Source organism: the organism of the source record quoted next, unplaced genomic scaffold (genome assembly GCF_019419815.1).
Source record: "Pyrus x bretschneideri cultivar Hongxiangsu unplaced genomic scaffold, Pyrus_bretschneideri_v1 Contig74, whole genome shotgun sequence".
Lineage (NCBI taxonomy): Eukaryota > Viridiplantae > Streptophyta > Magnoliopsida > Rosales > Rosaceae > Pyrus > Pyrus x bretschneideri.
In genome coordinates, this window is record NW_025999814.1 from 776701 (window position 1) to 794921 (window position 18221).

General features: G+C 35.8%; 2 protein-coding genes and 1 pseudogene across 2 annotated transcripts; 2 read left to right on the top strand and 1 right to left on the bottom strand.

The window, feature by feature from the left end:
* Positions 1–646: 646 nt before the first annotated feature.
* On the top strand, positions 647–2233 carry LOC125472820 (ubiquitin C-terminal hydrolase 13-like). The gene is made up of 5 exons (XM_048574707.1): positions 647–917; positions 1196–1365; positions 1506–1794; positions 1896–2064; positions 2165–2233. The coding sequence occupies exons 1-5, from the start codon at positions 739–741 to the stop codon at positions 2231–2233; spliced, it is 876 nt and encodes a 291-aa protein (XP_048430664.1). The 5' UTR covers positions 647–738.
* Positions 2234–13580: 11347 nt separating this feature from the next.
* Positions 13581–15700, top strand: LOC125472803 (ubiquitin C-terminal hydrolase 13-like). Its single transcript, XM_048574653.1, has 6 exons — positions 13581–13738; positions 13922–14078; positions 14370–14539; positions 14675–14963; positions 15065–15234; positions 15334–15700. Exons 1-6 carry the CDS (start codon positions 13711–13713, stop codon positions 15366–15368), a joined length of 849 nt encoding a protein of 282 aa, XP_048430610.1. The 5' UTR covers positions 13581–13710; the 3' UTR covers positions 15369–15700.
* A 143-nt stretch (positions 15701–15843) lies between these two features.
* On the bottom strand, positions 15844–18077 carry LOC125472821 (annotated as a pseudogene).
* Positions 18078–18221: the final 144 nt, after the last annotated feature.

Here is an 18221-nt window from a genome sequence, read left to right on the forward strand (position 1 = left end):
CGAAGATCACAGCCTGGACACGGTGGTTATGGAGGAAAGACGAAGGAGTTGGGGTGGATTCGAAGAAGGATGGGGGAAGGGAGAAAGAGGAGGAAATAAGGAGGGGTTGCTGCTGGGAATCGGGAGGTTGAAGATGAATAGTGGGGGCGGGGCCCATGATGTCAAAAAAAATTTAAAGGGCGAAAGAGGGAAGAAAAGGAGGTGGGTCACTAGAAGCTTTAAACGACTCGCGGCAGCACCTGATAAGGCCACGTGTTATTTTGTTTTTCTACAAATCACTAAAAACACAATAAAAATCCTTAATAATTGCTCTACAAGTTTAAAAAATATGCAACCCTCGTGGTTACATCCTTTAGTCTTTGATGATGATTAGATCATCGTTTGTATTATTGACATCTGAGGAAGTCACGATGTTGTTGTTGGATCAATTCGTAAATCCGAGTCGCCGCTTGCAATCCCGATGTCATTGCTGGAGAATTAATCCCCAAAATCAATGGATTTTAATCCTCAAAATCAAGCAACGAGAAGGTTTGCTATCGAAGTTGAGTCATGGGTTCTTTGACTTCGAGTTCTGCAGGTTAGTTAGTTCTTCTTCTCGTGTATATTTGTGATTTGTTAATTTACTCTTGATTGCTGGGGTGTTTATATATGGTTACTCTTAAAGGAGATGGTAGATATACGTCTTTTTGTCTCAATGCAGTTTGTTGAACTTGTGTTGACACTGCTATACCTTCTTGCATGTGTGGCCATTGTTTTATTGTTGCAGGAGATCCGTGTTTTATAGTTGGAAGAGCCCCGGTACCATTTTCGGATTCACCGCCGACTCATTACACTTTAAAAATAGAGTCATTTTCCTTGCTAAAGAATTGGCCGGATGGATTTGAGTCGGAGGAGTTCAAGGCTGGAGGATACGAGTGATAGATATTTTCTCTTTTTTTTTTCACGATCTGGATAGTGGATTGGGAAACTGGCTAAAATGATCCGTTTTAAAATATCGATAGTTGAAATTTTTTGTGTGTATCGTTAACAACTGATCCCTATGTCATCGATATTTAATTATGATGTGTTCGTATTCGAGAGTTTATCTCTGATGATTTCAGACAATTTCCCTATAATGCATACCTTGTGATTTGAAGGAATATATTTTTTTTTAAATTTACAGCATATGAATGCATTGTTATGTGTGCTCTCACAGGAAACTTGTGCTTTACCCGAATGGAAACAAGGAGAAGAACGTGAAAGATCACATCTCAGTCTGCTTAAAAATGGCCGGAGCAGATTTACTTCAACCTGGTTGGGAAGTATTTGTTGACTTTAGATTGTTTTTGCTTGATCAGAACAAGGGAATCTACTTGGTCCTTAAGGGTATATATGTATATATTATATACATCCATTTGAATTTAATCACTTCTCATGCATCCATATCAGATATACCAGTTAATTTTGTGTTGCAATATAATACTCATATTTTTCTTTTTGGTCTGGCGTTGCATTGTTCATTATAGACGAAAATATAAACAAGATGTGCTTTCACGCGGCGATGCTTGATGCTGGTTTTGATAGAGTTTTCCCCCTGGAAGCATTTACCGATCCTTCCAATGGCTATCTCATTGGCGACACTTGCGTGTTTGGAGCGGAGGTCTTTGTTTGTAAGGAAAGGAGAAGAGGCAAAGAAGAGTGTATCACTTTCTACGATTGTTTGATGTATAAGCATCCTTGGAGGATTGAGAAATTTTCCAAGTTAAAATATGAATGCATTGAGTCGAAACCATTCAATGCTGTTGGCATGAAATGGCACGTATATATCTCCGACAATCAAGCTTTAGTATTAAGTTTGCAAAAGTAAAACCGGTTAATTAACGTTTACTCTTCCTTTAATTTGTTTGTTGTTTCAGGAAGTTAGTGCTCTATCCCAGGGGACATATCGGTGGAAAGGACACTCATGTTGCTCTTTACCTAGCATTCGTTGATCCAAAATCACTATTACCTTGCTACAATATCCTTACAGAAGTAACGTTTAGCATTGTAAATCAAGAAGGCATGGAGACAATTTTGTTCGCAAAGGTAAAGATTTGGCCTAAGGAGATATACCATTACTCAGTATCCGTTTTGGCTGCAGCAGTAATCTGAATCTTCAGAACCCTTTTTTTCTGTCTGCTTGCAGGCAAGCATCGGTTCAGTACCTCGGATTCAAGTTGGGGTTGGACTTATTTCATTCCGCTGGAATATTTAAGTCAGGCAGACAGTTGTTATTTGTTGAAGAATACTTGGTCAATAGAGGCAGAGGTCATTGTCCATGGAATTGGTAAACAACTATGTTAGAAATGGCACATTTTTTCTTAATTTCTTTTGAGTTCTTTGCTGTTCTCTCCTGGGTGAATTGCTTTTGAGTTCTTAGCTGTTCTTCAAGCTATTTTAGAATTGGCACATTTTTTTTCTTAATTTCTTTTGTCTTTAGGAATTAATGGTTCGAAAATAACAAATGCAATAAATCTTGAGAAAATAATGTCCTGAGTTTATCATTACTTCAATCCTTTTTTTCATTTGGTTGCCCCAACACTCTACCTAATCAAAAGCAGTCAGTATTTGTATAGTGTAAAAGCATCTATTTGGTCGCTTGCCAAACAACAAATTATTATTATTTTTTTTTAAAGTGCCACTTACAAAAAAATGCTCTGTGAGTAAAAGCGTTTTATGGAGTAGCCAGAGCAAAAGCCCTTAATAATTTTATTTAACGCTTATAATAAGCTCAACATCAAACCATTCCAATAAGATTGCTGGTTCAAGCAATGAGCTTTTTTATTTTGCCTCTAACAGCTAGTTTGTGCCCGTTTATTTGGTCTGTTTCATGTTGGGAACACAAACAACTACTCTCTCTTATTTCATTATTTTCAATCTTAAATTCTTCATATATCTTTTATACAGTAAATAAATCACATATACTAAAAAATTACAAGATCATATTGACGCCCTCTTTTTTTTAATAAGACCCACACAACGAAACTCAATGTCCAGGGAAATCGCGCTCTCCCAAAATGATGCTTCCAGCCTTCCACCTTCTTCTCCTTCGGGGGTCTGTAATCTCTTAATTTCCAAATTCTCAAAAAAAAAAAAAAAAAAATTTGGTTACATTGAAAAAGTGAAGATTTGGGAGCGTCCAGAAAACTTGACCTTTGCCTTTTTTTAAATAGTCAAACTTAACTTGGGTACCTTTCATTGAAATGTTACAATGCTCATGATATGCCCTCCACTGCACATATCGCGTTATCAAAAGCCGGTGCTGCTCATGCCTATTTTACCACTACAGTGGGCTTGTTTCAAACGCTTCTTTAACACAAATTTTTTTTACAAACAATAACGTTAGTGGATTAATTGTTAGTTGTTAGCAGGAAAAGGATCGGTAGGAATCGTACCCTCATTAGGTTGTATAAACATAGTTATTTTTCGTCACTGCATTAAGCGTCATTTACAACACAATTCGTTTTGTGAGTCTCATAAAAATGTCATATCTGCGCACTAAATGATTTTTTAACCAAGTGGATGAAATGATACCTTAATGACCAAAGAAATAGATGAGATACCAAACTAATAAGTTGTCAAACCACTAAAGTCCTGGTTGCATTTGCATATAAGTTTCTCTCAAGCTCTCGTTCGAAGAGAAAAAAGGGAATGCCTTCCAGAAGTTACCGCAGTAGAAGTTGGAGTTTATACACAACAACGATTTCTTAAACATGAACCTCATTTAACAAAAGAAACCATACACAATCTGTAAGAACTGTCTTGAAATAGAAGGTATATTTTCTTCTCTCTTTTCTCCAGCTTACCCTTGTTGTGAAACTAGTTTAAATATGCATAAATGCATGTCTTACAAGTCCTTGAAATTAAAGAAGCATTCATGCTCGTGTCATGTCACATCCCGGTCCGAGCCCCCACCACATTCCGGGCTCAACTCCATCGTAGCACAATATTGTCCACTTTGGGCCTCGACCACACCCTCACGGTTTTGTTTCTGGGAACTCACACGAGAACTTCCCAGTGAGTCACCTATCCTGGGATTGCTCTCGTGCGAACTTGCCGCTTTGGGCCCCGACCATGCTCTCACGGTTTTGTTTCTGGGAACTCACGCAAGTGAAACTACCCAGTGGGTCATCCATCCTGGGAATGCTCTCGCCCGAACTCGCTTAACTTCGGAGTTCCTACAGAACCCGAAGCCAGTGAGCTCTCAAAAGGCCTCGTGCTATATGGAGGTGGGCATGTACATATAAAGCATAGAGGATCCTCTCCTCTGGACGATGTGGGATCTAACATGTCATATCTTTGAGACATATATGGCAAATGTAAGAATATTCATGTGATTTCCTCTTCCATGGATTCATGTGAGTTCATCAAGCTATGGATTGCAGTCAAGCTTAGTGAATTAGCTCTACATATAGTTAGACTTCTTAGGGTTTTGTATCCGGATAAAGTAAACCATATTGGAGGGGAAAATGTAAATTAAGTCACATCTGAATTAATGGAACACTTGGCTTAATGAAAAATATAGGTAACTGCTTTGTTGATGGGCCGGGTAAGGCAGTTGTCTGCAAGTGGGACAGGTCCCTCTTCTTGGTACAAATATGGCATTTTCGTCCTTTCAGCATTATAAACAGATAATACGAAGTCGAGTAAAGATGTGAGTTACTGGCTGAAGCAATTAGGGTTTCGGGGTCCTCGTTCTTCCCCCTCTATATATTAGGCAATCTACCGATTCTTCTGTAGCGTCTTCGTCCTACGACAGCTCCACGCAATGTCTCCACAATGGCATAGTGACCGAAATGCGTGTTGAGTTTTGCTCCGTAGGAAATGACTAGACCCTAGCCGAACACTTTCTTTCACCGCCGTGCTGGTGAGAGCCGGAGTACGGCAAATTCCGTTGGCAGGTCCCAGTGATGCCTTTAAAGACGTTGGCGTTGGTTGCGAAGTGGCTAGAAACTAATTGTGAGGGTTACACGTACGATTGTTGAAGACAAGGTTTGGTTCTATCGATCTTACTCCGAACCTAATTTGTTAATCATGTTTGATAATTTTGCTTGATTCGTGTCTGAGTTTACAGTATCTCTTGGACTAAAAACTCAAAGGAATAATGTGATCGTTACATGTTGAGATCCAGAGTGCAAATTGTTTCCTGGCTTAACGAACAAATAAAAAATCAATCGCGATATCCTCGTATACATTTTGTAGTGAAGTTCTCAAAGGCATGAACGGATCATCAAGCATCAATTTTAAAACATGAAAAAGGTAGCAGTCAATTTGAGAAAAGAAAACATTCAGCACGCCTTTCTCAAACTTTTCTCTCTTTGTATTACTGTGAAACTTTCTTTCAAAAGCATGTGACAGCAGATAGCTTGCAACGGCTACATTCTTTGTTTATGTTATTGTAAGTTGTCATTCAACTGGGGTGAATTTTTTTGACGTTCTATCCATCACCTAGAAGATGGATGCATTCGTAAATAAATAAAATCTCAAAAACAACAGAAAGCAATAAAAATCATAAACGAAGAATATTGTGTGTAATCAAAATATTGTCACGTGCACATAATGTTATCATTTTGTGCACCGACAAAGTGGATGAATAACTTTTTATTTTTTATTTCAGTGAGAGTGAATAACTTTTTTGTGGTCAATGGGAAAGTAATGTTGTTGTTATTATTACTAGCATATGCTCCACTTTTGAGTGTACACATAATTTTATCTTTATTTTAAAATGTGAATGAGAAAGGGAGAAAAAAAAAGAATCTCTATTAATTAATGAAACCCTCTTTGTCAACTAAAAGAGAGTGAAAAGACTACTTAGGCTTCTATCACACAAAAAAAAAATGATGGGAAATAATGTAATTTTATATGTCTAAATTTTTCTGTTTTTTATTGAAGCCTCACCTACATGTGATGTTAAAATACCTCCAATATTAAAAAATAAAAAAAAACCTCCCGCTCTCCTTCTCTCCTTCTCATTTTCTAAAAAAATGTGTTCATACAAACAAAGTGTGTAGGCAAATGCTAGTGTGGATTAAAGAAAGAAGTTTTCTTTTTTATATTTTATTTTTTCAAAATTAGAGGATGTTTGGATCACCCTTGGGTGGAGAAAAACTTGTGTGGGGCTTGGCTTACCACTGGATTTTGTTGAGTGGCACTACAATCCACTCAAAACTCGCCACGTGGCAAGTCTTAAATATATTCTTTTATCATTCTTTTATATAAAATATCATTCTTTTATATTTAAAATTTTTATAATTATTTTTTTAACTAATTAATATATTATATATATTAATGTTATGTTTCCTTTTTTATTTCTTTCCCCCTATATTTTTTCTTCCCAAATCCACCCCACACCACCCACACCCCCCCCCCCCCGGGCAACTTTGTTTTGCCGTAGATCTTAGGTTTCAATACTCTCACCCCTTTCTTTCTTTCCCAGTTTCGTTTCTTTCTTTCTTTAAAAAAAAAAAAAAAAAGTTCTACACCCACTCCAATTTTATCATGGAAAGCAACTAAGAATTTGTAAGTTTTTTTTCTTTCTTTATACAATAGTTGCTTTGATCATGTGACATGAATAACCCACATATATAGATGTAGTAGGGTTATTTTCTTATCTTTTAATTGGGGGTTTTTGGGTTTGGGTGAGGTTTTTTGGATTTTTTATAATTATAATATGAATTAGGGTATCTTCTATGTTTACTACCTTCTTTATTACGAGTCTTTAATTAATACATTAGTCTAATCTTTGATTTTTTTTTTTTTTTTCAATTGATAGGTTGCTGCTGAGGCAATGGAGTTTGAAGAAGATTTGAAAATCGGAATGGTAGTGCATTCAAACGCTGAAGCTTACAGATACTTGGTTGCTTTCCATGATAAACTTGGAGTGGGTGCATAACTTTATTTTATTTTATTTTATTTTATTTAAAGAAAGAAATAAATGAAACTGGGTAAGAAAGAAAGGGGAGGGAGTCCTATGACCTACGGCAAAACAAAGTGTGGGGGGGGGGGGGCGGGATTTGGGAAGAAAAAAAATAAGGGGAAAGAAATAAAAAAGGAAACATAACATTAATATATATATATATATATAATATATTAATTAGTTAAAAAAATAATTATAAAAAATTTAAATATAAAAGAATGATAAAAGAATATATTTAAGACTTGCCACGTTGGGGGGGGGATTTGGGAAGAAAAAAAATAGGGGGAAAGAAATAAAAAAGGAAACATAACATTAATATATATATATTAATTAGTTAAAAAAATAATCATAAAAATTTTAAATATAAAAGAATATATTTAAGACTTGTCATGTGGCAAGTTTTAAGTGGATTGTAGTGTCATTCAGCGAAATCTAGTGGCAAGCCAAGCCCCATACAAGTTTTTCTCCCTTGGGTGAGGCTTTGAAAAAAAGAAAACTATAAAATTTAGTTTGTGTGATTTTCCTTTACTGCCCATCATTTTGTACTGTGGTAGAAGACAATTTTTTTTCCCCTCTTTTGGTTGACCAAAATATTTTTATTAATGAAGTTAAGATTATTAGATTTGTGTAAATAGTTTATCTATATTTTAAGTAATTTATTTTTGTAAATAAAACAAAAGGTAAATTATTTTTGTAAAAATACAAAATAAAAAATATTTTAGTAAACTAAACAATAGGGTTTTTTTTTTTTTTTTTTTTTTTGACAAACAATATGTAAAATATTTGTTAACACAGGTAAATTTTTTCAGTTCGCATAGTTTAAAAAATGGTAGACAGCAAACAAGTAATTAGGTGCATTATAGATATCTGAAAAATACGAAGTGTGTGAAGTCAAACTTTATTAAAGAATGTGCTTAGATGGAGCCTAATCAATAGGGATGTATAAAATACCTGCGGGTATGGTTAACCATGATTATCCGTTTATTTAAAATTCACGATTACAGTTATGGATAATCATTTAGATAAATAAACTGTTATAAGTATACCGTTTAGTAATCCGTAGACTTTATTTAAGAAAAAAAATTATATAGTATTTACGTTAGAAAAAATTAAATTTGAAAGAGTAAAGTCACGTTTCCATTAAATATTTTCTTGAACACGTAGTCACGAAATGTGGCTTTCACTGTCCAGTGAAGGAATTTTTTTTAGATATAGCCCATTAGACATAGCCCACCCAAAACCCTCGAACATGGGCCTGAAGCCCAACCATCCACTCAAAGAGGCCACAAAACAACGTATCGGAATATCTTTAAAGAAAATGTCAATTGACACATAATTTTTTTCACGCTTGTATATTAATTATTAGGTATTTTAAATATTTTGAGCTCATCGAAAAAATATTATTAACGTTGAATATTTGCACATTTTAACCACCCCTTAAAACATTGTTCATGAAGGGCTTTACGGTTATAAAATCACAAATGAAGATGTAATCATCGTCAAAGTGTATAGAATGCAGCACGAGTGTTGGTATATTTTTTTCACAATTTGTGCAGAGTAATTTTACTTGTTAGGAATTTTTAATAAAAATTAAAGAGATAACTTAAGAATTTTGTACAGTCAATTGACACGTGGCTTACCGAACAGTGACAGCTATCCATGGTTTCACCGCAAGCTGATCAGTTTTTGACGCGTGTCATCAATGTCATTTAATGATATATATATTTTTTTATTTTGTTGTGAAAATATCTTTAAAATATAAATAATAAATTAATTTTCTCTCTCTTACGTGTCTCACTCTTCTGCTTCTTCTTCATCTTCTTCCTCTTCCTCTGCACCTCCACATCATCTGAACCTCCGAAACCCCAACAACTCCCCACCACCCACCCTTCGAAATCCTAAAATTAATTAGTAAATAAATAAAAAAATGTAGAACTTGCGTAAGTAAGTTTCCTTCAAATTTAGAAATATTCAGTACTTGGAAGTAATTTTTCTAGATATATGTGAAATAATACTTTATATTTTCATACGCCTCTCCACATATAAAAGGGTACTCAAGTATTTTGGTTTAATCCGTAAGGCATGCGTGACCGTTGTGTTGAAGACATGTGCCAATGCATGGTATCTTAACGCATTAAAGCTCACTTAAAAATCTATGATGCAAGTATATAATCTGCATTGCTAAAACAAGTAGTAATTAACCAGAACTTGACAAGAAAAGAAAGGAGGATAGTAAAACAGAATTATCCAAGGATTAAAGAAGCATCTCATTTGAATGTCGTTAGATGGGCTATGCTTCCCAAATTCAAAGATCGTACACTTAATAATGGGCTACGCTGCTCATCCTTAAAAAATACGCTAGCATTCAGTCTATTAAAATATTATTAATTTTTTTTTAAAAATAATAAAAAAAAACATTTAGTTTTAATTTCGGATATAATTTTTAACCAATATTATCACGCCATGTGTCATTATCCGAAAGTACTATTTTGTGGATAGATTTTCGATAAGATTTTCAACCAATCCCGACGCGTTATGTGTCACTATATGTTCACAATAATTTAACCAAGATTTCGATAAGATTTTCAACCAATCTTGTCACGCCACGTGTCATTATCCGAAAGTACTATTTTGTGGATAGATTTCCGATAAGATTTTCAACTAATCCCGACGAACCACATGTTACTATCTGTTTACAATAATTTAGCCCATATTTCGATAAGATTTTCAACCAATCATGTCGTGCCACGTGGCATTATCCAAAACCTCATCCTTTCTTTTTTTGTCCATATAAACCCTACATCCATCCTAATTCATACACCAAACTCAATCATTTACCTCATAATCATTCTTCATCGTTTTCAAATCTTAAGTTCTTACAATGTCTTCTTCAAGGAGATTGTATGAAATCGATGAGCAACAGAAAAAATTGTTGGCACAACAAGAAGAATTGTTCAATCTCGAGGAAGGTGGAGATGAGGCTTTCGCAATGGAAGAGGATGAGGGTGATGAACATAGAAGGCAGAGCGCCTCACATTCTCGTCGTGTTTATATAAGTTTATTTGGTGAGTTTATATAATTTTATTTGGTACTAGCAGATTAGCACACACTCTGTGTGTGAACGATTTCATTTTAGTTTTTGTTATTGATTAAAGAGTGTGATTAGTTTTTAAAATTTTAAAGAGAGTATGGAATAATGATGATGAGACAATTTCTCTTAATAAGTGTATATTTTTCTTGATAGTTACTGTTTCGTCCTCCTTATGTACATATTGTGTATCAAACATGAGGGTAAAATAGGAAAAATAGGTATATGATTGTCATTTTCCCAAAAAAATGAGGGTAAAATAGGGATATGATTGTTATTTTGTCAAAATGTACAAAATTAAAGCCTCTTCAACCGCTCACCTCCTCCCATGTTCTCCTCAAGCGCACCTGCTTCAGTTCATTCAAACTATCCAAAAAACATTATGATTTCACTTACCTGTATGAAAGAATGATGATGGGACAATTTCTCTTAATAAGTGCATATTTTTTTATCTTATGTAAATATTGTGTATCAAAAGTTAGGGTAAAATAGGAAAAATAGGGATATGATTGTCATTTTCTCAAAAGATACAAAATTACTATTTTGCTCTTCTTATGTAAATATAAAGTGAAGGAAAAATAAGAAAAAAGGGCAAAAAGTTCAAAATATACAAAATTACTATTTTACCCTCCTTATGTAAATTTTGTGTATCAAAAGTGAGGGCAAAATAGGAAAAAAAATGGAAAAAAGTTGACAAGGAGGGTTCTCTTAATAATAGTATAGAAAATGAGGGTAAAATAGGAAAATAGGGATATGATTGTTATTTTGTCAAAAGGTACAAAATTAAAGTCTCTTTAACCTCTCAACTCCTCCCACGTTCTCTTTAAGCGCAACCCCTTCAGTTCATTCAAACTATCCAAAAAACATTATAATTTCACTTACCTGTATGAAAAAATGGTGGTGGGACAAATTCTCTTAATAAGTGCATATGTTTTATCTCATGTAAATATTGTGTATCAAAATTGAGGGTAAAATAGGAAAAATAGGGATATGATTGTCATTTTCTCAAAAGATACAAAATTACTATTTTGCCCTTCTTATGTAAATATTGTGTATCAAAAGTGAGGGCAAAATAGGAAAAAAGGGGAAAAAGTTCAAAAGATACAAAATTACTATTTTTCCCTCCTTATGTAAACTTTGTGTATCAAAAGTAGAGGCAAAATAGGAAAAAAAAGTGGTAAAAAGTTAACAAGGAGGGTTCTCTTAATAATAGTAACTTTGTGTCATCATGTATGACTCAAAAGGTGATCTGATCTCCCTGAAAACATCATTGGTAATATTCTAGTTGTGCCAATTGGGAGGGTAGCGTAAAGAAGTAATATATGACTCAAAGTTTGTATCGCAATTCACTTCCAATGTTTCTTTTTCCAACTTCTTCGAGGTCCAAAGAGCCTCCTAAGTGTAGTACGCTCTAGCGTTCTCATCAAGAGCATGAGCTATCACTTTGCCTAAATAAATAAAGAAACACAGTATTAAAATCCAAAGAGAAAGGAACTAACAATATCAATGAGGCATGTAATGGCAAATGTTATACAGAAGTACAAGATTCATACATTCCACTAGGAAACACAAAAATGGCCTTGGTCATTCAATAATTTAGTCAAAATATACACTACGGAAAGTTTGAGCCCTCGTATGGCTACTAGAAATTTCCATAACAACAAAACAATTTTCAGTTTTCCACGAATATTGTGGTGCAAGTGTTTATGCAAAAAATGAAACATACCATAACTAGATTAATTTCGTAATCAAAACTAGTTTTCGACAATCAAAAACGACGATCCTACAACGAGCACAACATAACAGTGTCAATGATAATCCACTTTACTCCCTCATGCCCTTCCACACTGGGAAGGGCTAGCCGTTCAGCTCCTTGCTGCTTTTGCTTAGACTACTCATATAAACACACACGTGATCGAGTTCATCATCGAAAACCAAGACAATAAAGCCGTGTCAATCATCAAGCAATAAAGCCTTCTTAATCATCAAGCAGCAATGTAAATAATAAAAAGAATTGTATATTACCCTTTTCCCTGTCAACTAGGAAAATCTAGACTCAAATTTTCTAGGCAACCAAACAGATGACAATATTTCACTCCTTTTTTCCAGTCAATCGACATTAATACTCAGCGGTTTCATTATTCCGTTTCCCTCCTATTCTTGGCAACCAAACACAAATACGGAATTGAAATTAAAAAGAAAATCGGACACGCCTTGTAAATTAGGGCTTCAACGATGTTCTTGACGTGCCATGTGGACCTTCCGATAACGAGGACCCTGAAATTCAAAAACTAATAAGCACGTGGCACGTTACCCTTAATGTCAGACAGCCAAACTAATAAGCACGTGGCCTACCATTACTAACCCAAAATCTAAAAACATTTCAATATATAATCAAGTTTCCTACAAATAATCATCCCACTTATGCCAAACCAGATGCACCATCTGTTTCTCGAGGAGAAGGTTTGTTAATTGTCACGGATGCTGTGTCTCGATTGTTTTTGCCCAGCATGTTTGAAAACCACGTTCCACATACAATGGGAGGGTAGAGTAAAAAGAACAAGGGCAATAATCGTTCCACGCGTTTTGTTCTCCTCCTGACACTATTTGGTATTGTCTCCGTGATTGCTGAAACTATCACGTCACTTGTTGTATGCGTCCAGTTTTTAATATTTTTTTTTTTAGAAAATTATAACGGTAGTCTCTCATTTTTTTTTTTTTTTAATGGATTTTGATGGGCAGGTAAGGGCCGCCATTGAAACGGCGAATTTGCAGAGTGTGATAGGGAGAGAGTTACGAGAGTGTTACTGGTGTTTTAAAAATTTTAAGACTAACAAAGTTTGTCAAACAACATTAGTGGTCATGACCGAATTCTATTTTTCACACACAAAATTATCATAAATAAATAAATACAATAGGATAAAGGATTATTAAAAACAAAAAAAAAATCACGTTTTCTAGTGGAAAGCGAAGTCTCATTGAACGAAATAATAATTACAACTCAGTTTATATAATTATCATTAGCTGTTAATGATATATAAACCGACTAAACTAAACAAGGATTAGACGAATAACAAATTTCTAACTATAGTTCTAACTGTACTTCTAACAAACTTCTAACTACACTTCTTGTACTCAGTGACCTACTTCTCTTTAATTTCATGTCACTAAACATGCATGTTTTTTCTATTAATCATGGTTCGTGTAACACTTTAAAGTTTTCGTGCGTGTTTATGTCCTACCTAATTTTTGTTCAGGTCTTAGTTTTCCTTGTGGAGTGCATTTAACATAAGAAGTCTTTAGTAAAAGAGCACCAGTAAATATGAGTCTTGGAGGATGGAGGTGGAGTGTCATTTAATATAATTAGGACTCTACGAATCATATTCCCATGGGACACAATCTCTACTAATTCCTATTTCTTCATTGACCACGAGTTTGATGGTCAACCCCAAACATTGACGGAGATGTTAGAATATGAGTAGGAATGTGTGTTATAGCCGACTATTTGGATTCAAATTGGTGCGTATAGAATTCTAATATATAGAGGTTTTGAATTATATGTAGGACTGAAACTCTTAGTCTATGTAATCATTATTGTCCTATGTATATAGCAGGTCTCTGCTTTCACAAAACACACGCTCTACATATTGAATCAAGCAACGAGAAGGTTTGCTATCGAAGTTGAGTCATGGGTTCTTTGACTTCGAGTTCTGCAGGTTAGTTAGTTCTTCTTCTCGTGTATATTTGTGATTTGTTAACTTACTCTTGATTGCTGGGGTGTTTATATATGGTTACTCTTAAAGGAGATGGTAGATATACGTCTTTTTGTCTCAATGCAGTTTGTTGAACTTGTGTTGACACTACTATACCTTCTTGCATGTGTGGCCATTGTTTTATAGTTGCAGGAGATCCGTGTTTTATAGTTGGAAGAGCCCCGGTACCATTTTCGGATTCACCGCCGACTCATTACACTCTAAAAATAGAGTCATTTTCCTTGCTAAAAAATTGGCCGGATGGATTCGAGTCGGAGGAGTTCAAGGCTGGAGGATACGAGTGGTAGATATTTTCTCTTTTTTTTTTTTTTTTTTTTTTTCACGATCTGGATAGTGGATTGGGAAACTGGCTAAAATGATCCGTTTTAAAATACCGATTGTTGAAATTTTTTGTGGGTGTCGTTAACAACTGATCCCTATGTCATCGATATTTAATTATGATGTGTTCGTATTTGAGAGTTTATCTCTGATGATTTCAGACAATTTCCCTATAATGCATACCTTGTGATTTGAAGGAATATATATTTTTTTAAATTTACAGCATATGAATACATTGTTATGTGTGCTCTCACAGGAAACTTGTGCTTTACCCGAATGGAAACAAGGAGAAGAACGTGAAAGATCACATCTCAGTCTGCTTAAAAATGGCCGGAGCAGATTTACTTCAACCTGGTTGGGAAGTATTTGTTGACTTTAGATTGTTTTTGCTTGATCAGAACAAGGGAATCTACTTGGTCCTTAAGGGTATATATGTATATATACATCCATTTGAATTTAATCACTTCTCATGCATCCATATCAGATATACCAGTTAATTTTGTGTTGCAATATAATACTCATATTTTTCTTTTTGGTCTGGCGTTGTATTGTTCATTATAGACGAAAATATAAACAAGATGTGCTTTCACGCGGCGATGCTTGATGCCAGTTTTGATAGAGTTATCCCCCTGGAAGCATTTACCGATCCTTCCAATGGCTATCTTGTTGGCGACACTTGTGTGTTTGGAGCGGAGGTCTTTGTTTGTAAGGAAAGGAGAAGAGGCAAAGAAGAGTGTATCACACTCAACGCTCGTTTGACGTTCAAGCATCCTTGGAGGATTGAGAAATTTTCCAAGTTAAAATATGAATGGATTGAGTCGAAACCATTCAATGCTGTTGGCATGAAATGGCACGTATATATCTCCGACAATCAAGCTTTAGTATTAAGTTTTCAATTGTAAAACCGGTTAATTAACGTTTACTCTTCCTTTAATTTGTTTGTTATTTCAGGAAGTTAGTGCTCTATCCCAAGGGACGTTTCGGTGGAAAGGGCAATTATGTTGCTCTTTACCTAGCATTGGTTGATCCAAAATCACTATCACCTGGCTCCAAAATACTTACAGAGGTAACGTGTCGCATTATAAATCACGAAGGGCATGGAGACCATTTTGTTCGCAAAGGTAAAGATTTGGCCTAAGGAGATATACAATTACTCAATATCCGTTTTGGCTGCAGCAGAAATCTGAATCTTCAGAACCCTTTTTTTGTGCTGCTTGCAGGCAAGCACCTGTTCAGTACCTCGGGTTCATTTTGAGGTTGGACTTATTTCATGCCGCTGGAATATTTAAGCCGGGCAGACAGATGTTATTTGTTGAAGAATACTTGCTCAATGGAGGCAGAGGTCATTGTCCATGGAATTGGTAAACAACTATGTTAGAAATGGCACATTATTTCTTAATTTCTTTTGAGTTCTTTGCTGTTCTCTCCTGGTTGAATTGTTTTTGAGTTCTTAGCTGTTCTTCAAGCTATTTTTGAATTGGCACATTTTTTTTCTTAATTTCTTTTGTCTTTGGGAATTAATGGTTCGAAAATAACAAATGCAATAAATCTTGAGAAAATAATGTCCTGAGTTTATCATTACTTCAATCCTTTTTTCATTTGGTTGCCCCAACACTCTACTTAGCATCAAAAGCACTCAGTATTTGTGTAGTGTAAAAGCATCTATTTGGTCGCTTGCCAAACAACAAATTATTTTTTTGCTTTTTACAGTGCCACTTACAAAAAAATGCTCGTGAGTAAAAGCGTTTTATGAAGTAGCCACAACAAAAGCCCTTAATAAATTTATTTAACGCTGAGGATAAGCTCAACATCAAACCATTCCAATAAGATTGTTGGCCCAAGCAATGAGCTTTTTTATTTTGCTTCTAACATCAAGTTTGTACCCGTTTATTTGGTCTGTTTCATGTTGGGAACACAAGCAACCACTCTCCCTCATTTCATTATTTTCAATCTTAGATTCTTCATAAGTCTTTCATACAGTAAAAAAATCACGTATAGTACAAAATTACAAGTTCGTATTGACGCCCTCTTTCTTATAAGACCCACACCAAGCAAAATGGCATTACAATTGGGAATATGTCCTGCCTTCAAGGTTCACAATTTCAACCAATCCAGCATGCCCTTGATCAGTTTCATATCAGGATGTGAAGTATCGCCCACAGTGAATTAATGAACTGTGTCCTGGTTCTCAATCTAACTTAGGCCAGGTTCCTTCTTTACTCCTTTCCTTTTCATGTTTTTGATAACATACGCTACATTATTCCATCTCTTCACGGTGGCATATATGTTTGACAATAACACATGGGTCGCCTCATCCTGAGGATCCATTTCAAGAACATGCTTGGCAGCCATCCTTCCAAGTTCAATATCATTATGGAGAACACAAGCTCCAAGCAAGGCACGCCACACTATAATACTAGGTTCACATGGGATTTCCTGAATCAACTTCGCAGCCTTACCAAGATGGCTTGTCTCCCTAAAAGCCCGACCATACAAGTGTAGTGCTCCATGCATGGTTCAACATTATAGTCATGTACCAGAGAGTCAAAATAAGCTTGTCATTGATCTAACAATCCTGCATTGCTACATGCTGACAGGACACCAACAAAAATTAACTTGTTTGATTTGCAATTTGTTTCCTGCATCATTTCAAAAAAAATTAGAGTCCCAAGGCCAAGGCGATGTATAGAATATCCCGAGATCATGGTATTCCATTAAACCTAATCTTGTTGCTTCAACTTATCAAACACCAGGCCAGCATCTTTAATGTTCCCACATTTGGCATGCATGTCTATCAATGAATTACCCACTAGTATCCTTGTCATATATGGTTTTGACAGTTACAGAATGTATCTGAACTCCTGGCTCCAACGCTGCTAGGCCAGAAGAAGCACGGAGAGCACTAGAGTACGTCACTTCTGTTGCCTCGACTTGGCATCTAAGCATATCTTGAAACAACATCAACGCCTTCTCTCCATCACCTAACTGGGCGTAAACAATCATCGTGTTCCAAGATACATAATTTCTATTTGGTGATCCCAATCTCCACAAATTAGTCCATAGAGTCCTCTATCTTTCCACATTTAGCATAGACACCCATGAGGACATTTGAAACATAGACAACAGAATCAATACCAACCTCGGTTACATGGCAATGGATTTGCTTCCTGAAAACTAAATGCTCCATAGTTGCACAAGCTTGCATATGTAAAATGGTTGGGAACAACAAATGCTGGCCTTATCCAACAAAACAAGTCCAGAGCCTCTTTGCAGCGGTCACTCCGAGCAAACCGTGAAACCATGAGGCTCCAAGCAACCGCATCATTTTTGGGTATCACTTGAAATACTTGCCGAGCCTCCTGAATATCTCCAAACTTGGTGCACATATCAAGCAATGCTGTACTCAAATACAGATCCCCTTCATAAAATGATTTTATTACACGCCAATGGACACTCTTCCCTCCATTTAAGGCCTCTAATCCACACAAGCCTTAAGCGTACCCGTAAAACTATAATTATTTGGCCTGAATCCAAGTCACCCTCATTCGAGAGAAGAGTTTGAGTGCTTCTTCAGAACAACCATTCTCGGCATAACATGCTACCATCCCAGTCCAAACAACCATATCCTTACAAACAATATCAACAAAACATCTCTAGCGACATCGACTTAACAAAATAACGAACGAAATAACATTTATCTCGCACATTTCATCAAACAGGTTAGCAGCATCAACGAGCATACCCACTTTGACATACATACTGAGAAGAATGTTGTCAGTAAACAAGTCCAAGCAGCCGCCTTTTTTTCAAAATCTCGCAATGAAGGCCCACTGCGGAAGTTGAATAGCCGTTTCACAGACAGTGCTGGAGCACGGCGCCGTATGCGTGAGAATCGAACTCTGAGCTGGGAAGCTCTGGGTGGAAGGTGCAGTGTTGTGGGACCAGTTGGGCGGCGAACCCACATCGTGAAAAAGTTGTCACGGCGGTGGTTGTTAATTGAGTGGCGAGATTTGCAGACTACAACGTTCTTTGGCAGCAATCTAAGTATGCCAACGAAAACTGAAAACGAAGAAATTCGTAAAGTTGTGAACTTTGGCTTCCTGTAGGG

Bases quoted from the DNA above. Each gene is read 5' to 3' on its own strand.
- LOC125472803 (XM_048574653.1), top strand. From the start codon at position 13,711: ATGGGTTCTTTGACTTCGAGTTCTGCAG. The intron at 13,739-13,921 runs GTTAGTTAGTTC...ATTGTTTTATAG, and splicing joins TTTGACTTCGAGTTCTGCAG to TTGCAGGAGATCCGTGTTTT. The intron at 15,235-15,333 runs GTAAAGATTTGG...TGCTGCTTGCAG, and splicing joins AGACCATTTTGTTCGCAAAG to GCAAGCACCTGTTCAGTACC.
- LOC125472820 (XM_048574707.1), top strand. From the start codon at position 739: ATGTGTGGCCATTGTTTTATTGTTGCAGGAGATCCGTGTTTTATAGTT. The intron at 918-1,195 runs ATAGATATTTTC...GTGCTCTCACAG, and splicing joins AAGGCTGGAGGATACGAGTG to GAAACTTGTGCTTTACCCGA. The intron at 2,065-2,164 runs GTAAAGATTTGG...GTCTGCTTGCAG, and splicing joins AGACAATTTTGTTCGCAAAG to GCAAGCATCGGTTCAGTACC.